Source organism: Cygnus atratus, chromosome 2, assembly GCF_013377495.2.
Source record: "Cygnus atratus isolate AKBS03 ecotype Queensland, Australia chromosome 2, CAtr_DNAZoo_HiC_assembly, whole genome shotgun sequence".
Taxonomy (NCBI): domain Eukaryota; kingdom Metazoa; phylum Chordata; class Aves; order Anseriformes; family Anatidae; genus Cygnus; species Cygnus atratus.
In genome coordinates this window covers 34,441,538-34,453,182 of record NC_066363.1, presented here as the reverse complement: position 1 = coordinate 34,453,182, position 11,645 = coordinate 34,441,538, and the positions used below count along the sequence as shown (strand labels likewise).

The 11,645-nt window shown below is 44.1% G+C and overlaps 1 protein-coding gene across 1 annotated transcript; it reads right to left on the bottom strand.

Annotated features, from left to right (window-relative positions):
- Nucleotides 1–200: 200 nt before the first annotated feature.
- Nucleotides 201–8,664, bottom strand: NPY (neuropeptide Y). The gene is made up of 4 exons (XM_035562504.2): nucleotides 8,595–8,664; nucleotides 8,235–8,422; nucleotides 3,265–3,345; nucleotides 201–245 (listed from the first exon to the last, which is right to left on the bottom strand). The coding sequence occupies exons 2-4, from the start codon at nucleotides 8,420–8,422 to the stop codon at nucleotides 221–223; spliced, it is 294 nt and encodes a 97-aa protein (XP_035418397.1). The 5' UTR covers nucleotides 8,595–8,664; the 3' UTR covers nucleotides 201–220.
- Nucleotides 8,665–11,645: the final 2,981 nt, after the last annotated feature.

Sequence of the window (11,645 nt, the reverse complement as noted above, 5' to 3'; positions counted from 1 at the left end):
TACCAATGACAGGAGTGCTTGTTTTCATTTAGTATGTTGTATTTTGGAATGCACAAATAATTTATTTAAATAAAGGTATATACAAATATGATGAGGGAAAAACTCTACAGAATTCAGTACAATGGCTGCATGCACTGGGAATGACACCATGATTCGCTTCAGAGGAGTGGAGTATGAATTGAAAACTAGGAAAAGTTTTGACGGTGTGCTGAAAATCCCATCACCACATCGAAGGGTCTTCAAACCTGTAACATATTATGAATAGAAGCCTATTAAACACATTTTAAAGTCCCTTCTGGGAAATCCAAAGTTAGAACTACTTAAAATTTTCATTTTAATAATAGTACCAATAAGGAATACTCATTCACATTTGCAGCTGAAGACTCCCATCAAAACAAAGCAATCTTGGATGGCCAAAATCTAGAAAACTATGATATGGTGAAATACAAACATATTTTTAAGAGAGATTTTTAGATTTTAATCAGGAGTAAATGGTTTTCAAAGAGAATTCACTAAGGCAAACAAAATCATGTCATGCTGTTAGCACCCTCGAACAAAACCAAAGTATCTATCCTAAAACCATCCTAAAATATTATCGTCATATTCTGTTGCTCAACATCAAACATTTGAAATATATGAAAGGGGTCCTGAGTGCAGGATTTGATCTAGAGGTCCTCTGCTTGCAAATAGCTGTTCTGGCTATGTAGAAAGATGTCCATCAAGTGGGAGAACATGGAGAGAGACTTGGAGAAGTGGATTTGCCATAATTTTTGCTATCTAAAAGTTGGGTGTCTAGTCTTAAGATCCAGTCTGCCTCCACAGTCACTGGAGAGACACTGGCACCTTGAGAGGGCTACTAATCCTGCTTGTTTTGGGATGGAATGGCTCATTTTGGAGATAGTCATCTCTCCAGTTGACTGCAAAGGGAGCCTAGACAGCTACTTCGCACTAGACACTTAACTCTCAAAGAGGCAGTATTAGAGGGGATGCATAGTGTTATTGAGAATTGGAAATTTTGTCATGACTCCATAGGATACACAAGATCAGAAAGACATCCCCTCATACTTTTGCTATAAAAACTTACTTATACTCAGGTCAAGGTGCTTCCTTTTTTTAATTCCTAAACTTCCTAATTTCCACCTGGTTTCCATAAGAATCTCTCTAAACTTTCTTTGGGTGCTCAGACATACACCCAGACTGCAAAATGCTATGGGGCATATTTTAGTCGGGGAAAGTGAAGGGTTGAACTCAGCCAGCCAGGCTGAATACAGTTAAGCTGTTTCTTAACACCTCAATGTTCAGTTTCAGGGATTGCATGAAATGTGTCTTTTTGCTGCTGACTCACTGACTGGAAATTACATCTGCACCGTAACTGGCTGTGTATAAATATTTCTAAAACATGTACTTCATTAATTTAAGTTCGGAATAATAACAGCCTGCCTTTAATTCATTTAGCCTAGATGCCTCCAGGAGGAATGTTTATGCAACCACACTGTACTTGGGTAAATTTGACGTGTGTCCACCCCTGCGGGGCTCCTCTAACTTCCCCACGAGCTGTCCAACCCATTGGACAATTTTCACCAAGTCAGAGAGAGGTACAGATATCTTGGAGATAGTAAGTTCCTGATATGCCATCAAACACAGGACTGTACAGAAATAAGATATATCCTCATATGGGGGGGAAAGCTGGAGCAGGGTTCAGAATCCATGTTGGCTTTTATCCTAGAAAACATATCCATAGGAAACTAGACATCATTGTTCCCAGTACTCACATAATTGTCATCGACGAATGACAAACACCATGTTTTTTTCTCAGTTTAAAGTGCTGTTACAGGGGGGTATGAGATAAAAATCTGTTTCTCATCAATTCTTGATCTTAAATGCATACTAATTTGTTAGTTTGCTCATGAGTCTTAGCTCCCTGGCGTGTTATAAATAGCATTATTGAAACAATAACAACCATAAAGTTCTGTTGTGAAGGAGGGAAAATTGCAGAGAGTATTAGACTTTGTACTACCCTCTGTGTTGCCTCAAATTCATGGCAGCGGAAATTTCCCATTATATGAGGATTCTGCCTTATCGTTACAAAATACAAAATAGTCTCAAACATTTCACTGCACTCCATGCAGTTTTTTTATATAAGCATCTGCAGAGAAAACCATTTCCCAACAGCTGTGGTTAGTCATCAAACCCAAGTCAACGTTTTCCCTATGCATAGAACTGTGAGTCTCATGGACAACCCACTGATGGCAGTCAAAATTTTGGTCACCTCTCAGTGACAAGATCATGCCCAAAAGTTCACTGCTACAAACTATTCCAGTCAAGTATTCGACTAGTTTAATCTAGCCTTGCTCAACTGATGAAAATACAGAGATTGTAGACTCCTGAAATGACTACTGCATAAAACATTTATTTCTGCAGCAGAAGTATTATCAGCAAGCATCAGACTTTCGGTAAAGGCTTAATCTGAGCTTATTCATGCTTTCCTGTGACTAAAACTAAGGTTTTCTTTCACAAGCCCAAAAAAAAAAAAAGTATTTTATTTTTTCAGCATAGGCAAAAGGAAATAAAATTTTCACAGCTGCGTAAATTGTAGTCACCAATATAGTATCTTACATTACAGCTAATGTGTCATTCCCTACCTAGAAAAATATAGTACATACCTTTGAAATCCCACTGTTGCTTGAAACACTACTGTTCTTTTAAATCAAGTGCAATTAGGAATATGAAGGCCTTTTTTTTTCACTTTGCAAAACATTAGGTACAAAAGTAGTGTGAAATAGAAAGATCAATCACAGCCTTGTATTTGTGTATAAGTTAATATATCTGCATACTCACCACTCACACATCTTTAAAGCAAAAATGTAAACCCATTTGAGTAGCAAATGAATAAATATATGCCATCTTTGGGGATCCAGTATGTAAATGAATCACCATCAGGCATCAATGTACAATTCTGTAATTTCTATTGCAATAAAGCCCAGGAAGGGGTAACTTTTATGGGAATGCTTCTCTCCCTTCAGACAGCCAGTATTGCCTGTTCCCAAAAGAGGAAAATAAGGAGCTTGGACTTTATCATATCTGGTATGGCATTACTTGCATTCATAAGATGGCTCTAGCTCTTAAAAACAAAGGATTTAGTTATGCTTATCCAGCTGTTGGTGGCAAGCGTTTTCTCCCTGTGAATCATGTTTATTGATAATGGACAAAACTATTATATGCAAGTGAAAAATGAAAGCCACCACAAAATATCTTCACACATACCTGGATCTAGGAATATTTTCTGTGCTTTCCCTCAACAAGAGGTCTGAGATCAGTGTCTCTGGGCTTGATCTCTTTCCATACCTAAGGAAAGAGGAAAAAAAGGTATGTTTGTATATTTCAGCATTTAAAAATGAAAACTAAGTAGAGAACCATCAGGCAAATCTCAGAAAAACTCAATAGAGATGCTATAAAGGAAACTTCACAGCAAGTATTTTAACTTAACTTGACTTAGTCATGTCAGAAAATGTTCGTTCTTCAGTATTTCTTTCAATATATTTTTTCCATTATCATGTTATATGATAGTATTGAGAAACTCTGAATAGTTATTGATTCAATCCCTGCTCCTGGATATTCTAGGACCTTGCACCTTACTGATGTGAGCGTGAAGAAAGGGGAAGAAAACTATAACACGACCTCCAAGCACGTCATTTTTGCCTACAAACCCGGTTACATCATCTCATAAACTTTATCATTGTTTTAGATGCTAGTCATTCATCGGAAATTACATAAATGAGGAGTCAATTTATCTATTTTGTGAATAGTAAACAAAACTCAGATAAGCCATAGTATATAAAGAATTGGCCAAGATTTTTTAAAGGCAGCTAATACATTTGGGGATGCCTACCACATACCACATTAAGTCGTAAAAACTAAGCTAACCAAGGCAATAACCACTCTTGAACTATGTGCCTATGGGAGAGAAAACTCTCCGAACCAGAATTTGCTTAAATGAGATATCACCTGCAACCTATGTCCTACACCTACACAATGGCTGTCCTTCTATTTGTTTTTGTTTGTTTGTTTGCTTTAATCATGGATATTTTATCATACATTGCTCAACAGATAAAATACTGCAATTCCAGGTTCTAGGAAGGAATTTGCTCTCTTTTTCTCAGAAAACAGAAGCAACACTGAGCAGCCAGCTTGACAGACACTTCATCACTATAAGGATTCATTAGCTTAACAGTGATAACTGTAAGCAAACGCTCCCTTGGTTGGAAAGAATTAAGATCACGGTTTGTAACTTGTGTATGTAATTAGTCTGAATCACAAAGTACATTAACAGATAATAGCTTTGTGAACGCCACTTCAGTGAAATTCTGGTTCCAGAGAAGTCAAAGGTGTAATTAAGGACTTAGATTTTATCCATGGCTATCAAGTTGTTTCTCCAATGGCTCGATCTAGATTTTTGGGGAAAAAACTTCCCAATATAAACTATATTTTAAAAGTTAGCAGTTTTATCTATTTATGTCACATCTTTCTGAAAAGTGGAAACGTACCTCACTTAATCATTTTATTACTCTTTGTATTCTTGCCTCACCGTAATCATTTTAGTGCCTCCCATGTCCCCCCAAAAGACAAAGTATAAGTTTCAGATTTTTAAAGTAAATTTCTTAATCTAAACTGACCGGAAGAAGGTAAAATGCTGTTACAATATTGCAATCAAGAATAATGCTGAATAAAATGCCTTGCACTCCATCACCACAAAGGGATTTCTTTCCTTCTAGTACCCTACTTCAATTAATATGGATGCAACCTGGGCTTCAACTGAGGGGGAATCTAATTTGCCATTGTTTTTAAAACATTATTTAACAAATCCAACAACTTGCTCCAGCAGCTTATGCTTGGGCAAAATATCTATTAATCTCTCAGAAAGTTTTCTCTGATTAAGAAATGGGTCGCAACCCTCAGAAGACCAGAGATTTGGTCAAATATTGAAGAAGACTCAGTTGCGAAGAACTACTACTGCCTTTTATATAAGTCCCTTTAGTATGGCAAGAGTAGTGCTGCTACCTGTGCAGGACAGACCCACGTTGTCCTCACACAAAGCAGCACACGAGGTGACACTTGGCTGCGACCAACTGGAGTGCTCATGGAGCAGCCGTTCCTCCCAAGCCTCCAGTCTGCCCTGTAATTTTGCCACTGGGAAATGACCATGCTACAGCCATAATAAAAAAAGGTCGTGAACAGCCCTGAAAGCAATGCCTTGATGCAGAAGTTGATCTCTTCTTGTTGAAGCAGATGCCTCCGGAGATCTTCGCTCCAGCTGCTTTGTGCTTGCTCCTTGTCAGCCCTGCACAGCTCCGAGATAATATGAACACAGAAAGCCAGGCCTTCACTTGGCATCTGGGGAACACTTTTATCAAGTACCTTCTGTTTTAGGAGAGTCAGACTCAAAGCTTTGAAAACACCTGGTCAGGTTTATGCTCAGCTCAGGATCTGCTCCCTTTCACATTAAAGGTGTTGACATGAAGTGGGAGCATCAGTACTGCCGGAGTCAGACACATTTTCAGATATTCCCTGCCTTGCCTATGGTTCAAGCTGTTTCCAGCAGGAGTGGCCTTACTGTTTTGCTACAACACAGAGGAGATGCAAGAACAAGCTATAGGGGACATGAAGGGAAGAGGGCCTGTTGGTGACAGGGTGTAGAGGTAGTACCAAGCAGCAGGAGAAATTATTCAAGGAAAGGTGTGCTCTGAAGAAAGCCCCCTCAGCAGTGCAGCAGAGGGGTATGTGGCAAGGACATTTTTTTAGGACAGAGGTGGGATTAATCCAAAGACACATGGACATCTGCAGGGCTGCAGGAGTCTGTGCGGGTCACCTTAGGCTCTCCTTACCAACAGCGAAGATCTTGCACCTAGGGAACAACGGATCTCATCCAGGACTGAAAGAGGCCTGGTGACTTGCGGGCTACAAGTACCTATTTCCCTCAACTGTCCTCAAAGGGATATAAAGCTGATGTGCCCAGATGTCTAAAGCCAAGTGAGATGGATGTGAATGAGAAGGACCCTAAAGGAGAGAGGGAGCAAAGCAGCCACACAGGCAAGGGCTAAAGACAAGAAGAGAAAGATGGTTTGGAAGGAGCTTCATGGAAGCTGGAGTGAAGACCCTGTGGGCCACGGCTGCTCACAGGGAATGACACTCAAATGCTGTTGTTAGGCCAGAAGCAGCAGTCAGGAGGATGTGCCAGAAGGTTATTCATAATCACATGCACATCAAAGAAGACTAGACAGATGAAGCTGAAGAGAGCAAAAAAAAAAAAGCATCAATCTCATCCTTTCCCAGCGTGCTCTCACTGCTCCATCTCACCAGCTCTATCTACTCAGCTCTGGGCTCACCTGTCCTCAGGAGGAGCAGAGCCAGCCCCCAGGACCCTCCATTTCCCCTTGTTACAGGGCTCCCAAGTGGCACCAAGCACAAAAGGCAGAGCCAAAGAAGCTTTAATAAAAAAGTAAGCTTCGAGCACATCTGAAACAGACTGAATGAATCAAATTTTTAGATCCATTCAAAATGCTTATAAAACTATTTATTCCTTTTGCAAGTGACTGTCACTGCCAAAACAGCGAACCCCCAGGAGCTGTCACTTTATTTCTGTGCTGTTAATTCACCACAGAACAGAAAGAACACACTTTTGTTTGTTTGTTTGTTTAAGCTAAGCCATCTAGCAACTTTAAAACATGTACCATGAAGTTGGTGATTTTAGCTGTCAGTGTTCTTCTAATTCCAGGTCAATTCCGTTCCCCTTAAATATGAAACGGGGGCAAGGGAGTAAGGAGGAGGAAATATTGGTTGAACCTGAACAACAGAATTGAAATTCTGAATTGTTTCATCCATCAGCAACAACTCTTTGGTTCACTTCAGAACCCAAACACACCCATGAGACTGAAAGCAGTCTCAGTCTCCGAGCTGCAGACTTGCACCCCAGGCATGAGAAAAGAAAGCTGCACAGTCAAAATTAAAGCAAATGCACAGTGGCAGACGAATATAGAAGGGGGGTTGGTTTGTTTTCTTTTGTTTGCTCTTTAATGCGACCTGGTTTTAGACAGAAGCCACCTTTTAAATCAGAAACAAAAGAAATAAGGGAAGAGATGTGAACCCAGCCTGGAGATCCCACCGCACGCAAGGGAAAAGGGCAGCAGGGGCAGAAGTTGAAGAGCAGATTATTTTAGCAGCTATCTAGACAAAAAGTTATGAGAACAGAGACTAATGCACAGAAGCATGCCGCACACATGAGCTGGTTGTGAATATTGCTTTAAAAGTCCAGGACCGAAGAGCTGCTGTTCTGTCAGCCTCTTCATCTGTGTTATGGCATTAGCACACTGGCAGACAATGTCATGGGTTTGCTGGGAAAGCTCTCAGCTACACGATAGCCTCCCTTCTAATTTAATTCCTCAGACTGCTACGGGGACAAATGAAAGCTTAATTATAGATCTCTCATCTGTTTTTGATATTAAGCAAATAAATAAATACACCAAAGCTCTCCTGGGTCACACACTGTTCAGGGACCTTAGGGGACGTTTCTATTAATCAGTCTAAACTGGACAGATGCTCCCAAAGAAAATGATTTTATAGCATAAGTTTCACTTTTTTCAGACTGAACATTCACTACCACTGTATGCAGCGCAGTCATCCTCAGAAACCCAGCTCAGAGCAAGGCAGCTTTGGGTCACACTCACTCCTCTTTCAGCTTGGGCACGGGTTCTTGTTTGTGGTCTTGAGAGAGTTTTTGTTAGGACGAACGGGCTTTTTGGCACTCGCTGCTGTATTAAGTAGCTGACAAACTATAAAGCGTCTGAACTACTGCAACTCCTCAGCAAGGACGGAGGGGAACTTTTTTCCCAGCAAAATCTTCACTAGAGACAGCGGCAGCAACAGAAGCGCGAAACTGCTCCTCCTGCCCTACCTCACCCTCCCTGGGGTGAGTTTCATTTTCCCTCAGTTTTGGGGGGCTCTCCGCATGCACGCTGCCCTGCGGACATGGACACCCTGCCCTTTCTGCCAACTTGGATGGTGGAAATCCACCTCCAGTCCCAGGACTCGCACTCTTCAGAGGGTGCACGACCCCTGCATCTTTCCCTGCTGGTGGTTCCCCCTCACCCCGAAGGAAGCAGGGCGAGACCCCCGGCTCCGAGGGGACACCCCACATCCCTCCCTTCCACCTCGCCGAGGAGAAGGGCCCCGGCACCTACCTCTGCCTGGTGATGAGGTTGATGTAGTGCCTCAGTGCCGAGTAGTATCTGGCCATGTCCTCTGCGGGGGCGTCCTCGCCGGGGCTGTCCGGTTTGGAGGGGTACGCTTCTGCCAGCGTCCCCAGGCAGACGAGCAGCGACAGGGCGAAAGTCAGCACCGACACCCACAGCCTCATGGTGCCCTGCATCTGCACGCCGGGGGGGGAGAGCCGCCGTCAGCGCCCGCCCCGACGGCGGAGCAGCGCGGACGACCCCTCGGCGCCGAGCCCCGCGACCCCCGTCCCCATCCCCGTCCCCATCCCCATGCCCATGTCCCATGTCCCATCGCCATGCCCGTGTCCCCCCCGTCGCGGTACTCACGGCGGCGGCTGCAGCGGAGGGAGCGGCTCCGGGCGAGGCGAGGCGCTTGTGCCCGTGGGTCGGGGCTCCCGAGTGCGGGGCTCCGCGCCTCGCCGGGCTGTTTTAAGGCTTCCCTGGCAGGCAGGAGGGGCCTCGGGCGACCACGTCTCGGTAGTCCCGGCCCCCTTCTATCCCCCCCCCCTTTCCCCCAAACCTCCGCCCGCGCCCTGCCCCGGGAGGGCCCCGCCCGGCGGCACCGAGGGGGCGGCCGCCTCCGCCGCCCCGGCAGGGAGGGAGGGGGAAAAAAAAGGCAAGGAAGTATGTGAGGAGGTTTATAAGAAGGGTTGGAGAGTCCAGAAATGCCACATCGGTGCCACAGTCTCATGCCTACTAAATAGATCAGTCTTGAGGGTCACCTGCTGCAGCAGTGAAGTTGTACCTCAGTGCTCGCTCTGCCCGGGTGGTCCCATACACCTGTGTCCAGGGGACTTTCTCAAGCGATTTTATTGTGTTTTATTTATGTGCCTGAGCAACACGTCGCAGGAAAGCCCACCAGAGCCATGGGATCGTGTCCTGACCCATGGTGGGTGACCGCTGCTGAATCCTTTACGCAGCAGCTTCTCACAGGTGTGGGACTACAGGGGCTGATCTAGCCGAGGTGCCCCATCTAGGTGTCTGCCTGGTCTCATCCAGACCTCGAGTCCTTTCGGAGAGATGGGCATCCTTACAGTGAGCTGAGGCCTCCTACAGTGGAGGCATCTCCCAGCGACATGCCCTTGTCCACTGCCTGCAGCCTGGGTGATGGGGCTGGGTGAGACACCCGACTAACTGAGTGCCTGAAGTTGGATAAGATCAATCCAACCCAAACAAAGTTTCTGAATTTGCTAAAGAGTTCGGTGGAGTTGGAAACTATTCATACATATTACTAAAATTAAATTAATTCTTTAGAAACGGGCAATTTGATTAGCATCTTGGTGACCAATGACTAATTCCAGTTGGAATGACAAATCATGACTCCGAACAGATCTTATTTTTACTGTAATTTGAAGGTAAAATAACCACATAAGTAAGAACATTAGACATACTGACAGAATACTAAGACATATTCTAAAATTGTATCATACATACTACTACAAATGTAGATATTAATTGCTATGGTTATTAACATATGCAGTTATTGCTTTAATAACAGTAATACAGCATATTCTGAAAAATTATATTCAGGCAAGAGCAAAGCCAGGAATCATTTTCATCACTCCAAAAACTTAATTTCAACATTGCCCCAAGAAGGCCTATCAAATAAATGGCTCTTGCAACTTGCAGGAAAGCTCACTGGACTACGTCCATCTCAAGCCACGGATGCAAAGAAAATCCCAGAGCTCTTAATGTCGAGGTATTTTGAACTCTTCATGACTCAACCGTGCACTGGCCGCAAACCTTACAGCAAGATTGCAGGCTGTCTTTTATCACATGCTGACTGGAGAATTTTAATGCGTGTGAAGAACTTTCCATGGCACAGCCAGCAAGTCTAGCTCCTAATTTCAGCACATCTGGGGACAGGCTGACATCACACCCCACCAAGTGGCCCCTTGTGCCTTGTCCTCCCACCAGCAGCACTCCTGCAACACCACTGAAGATGTCGGTGTTCGCATTGTCCTCTTGACTCAACAGAAGCGGTCTGACATTGGTGGCACTGCAGATGCCCTCCCTCACTTTCCCTTCGCTGCCCTGAATCCAACAAGCTGCCCAATCTAAATCTGGCATTGATCTGCCTTTATGGGACATAGGGGACAGGCAGGGGCAGCGCTGGGCACTGAAGCAGTGGGAAGGTGTGCCACCACTGCAGCACTCAAAGCTCCAGCCTGATTCTGCCTCAGCCACTTCGCACCCATGGAGAGGTTTTCTTCCCAGGGGCAACAGGACCCCAGCCAGCTCACCGTTTTTTTCTGACCTCTGGATGAAGTACTGCCTCCTGGCTTGTGCTGAGTTTGGCCTCGTACCCCTGTGTTGGGTGGTGTAAAGGTTTATGAGGTGCCAAACCTCCCCACTCTTGTCGAAACAACTTCAGAGTGACACTCGTGCAGTTCCAGCATTCAGTTTAGGAAACCCAAAACACTGAATCCAAAATTGCAATCCAAATGGTTTAGAAGGAAATGACTCCAGTGTTAACTTCTGCTGCTGCTTTAAGCGGCTCTCAGCATCCCCTCAAAGGCTATGGTCTGGAAAGAAACGCGGCCTTACACTGTGCCAATTTCTGCAACAGTATCAAGGCACTGCTGGGCTTCAGGTGTGTGCTTATGTCCCATTTCATCTTTTAAGATTAAGCAGACACTTTAGAGCTTTCTTGAGTATGGAAATTTTCATTTGGCTCCATTAGGAAAAAAATCTCTCTCTTCTTCTGCATTGAAAACCACAAGTCCATACTGGCTCATTCAGTTACTACCATAAAACATTATTAAGCATAAATAACATGGATAAAGCGTACTTTGGATCCTTTGTATATTAGCTGGTATAATCCCAATGCAGCAAACACTGGCACTTTTTAATTGATGAAACAGCCCCTACAGCTAAAGTTACAGGCATACATAGGCTCCTGCACACTTTGATTTTTCATTGAAACTGAGCATCCCTGGGTCTCACGGATATTAATGGGTGTCTATAAGTGGTTTCCAAAATCAAGGTTTCCTGCACCTTTGCTGGCACCCATTGATGATTACTCCACATGGGTGCTTGCCCAGTGTTGTTGCCATCACACAAAGCAGGCAGGCATTTTTATTCTGACAAACAGCAGAGCTGCTTTTACCACAAGCAGCTTTTGGATGGGCTACAAAGGTGAGTAAGAATGCAGTGAGAGTAGCTGGAAAGGGGAGAGACTCAGAAGAGCTGATAAAGAAAGTCAGGAAGAACTGAATGGGGTTGAAGAACACAGCCGAGGAGGGAAAGATGAAAGACACAGACCTAGCTCAGGAATGGCAGCTCTTAGATACTCCTATCTTATCTTTGCCAGATATTCCCACCACCACCCTCAGCAATGCAGCCACGTTTCTCTGTGCAGCATTCTCACCCTTTCTG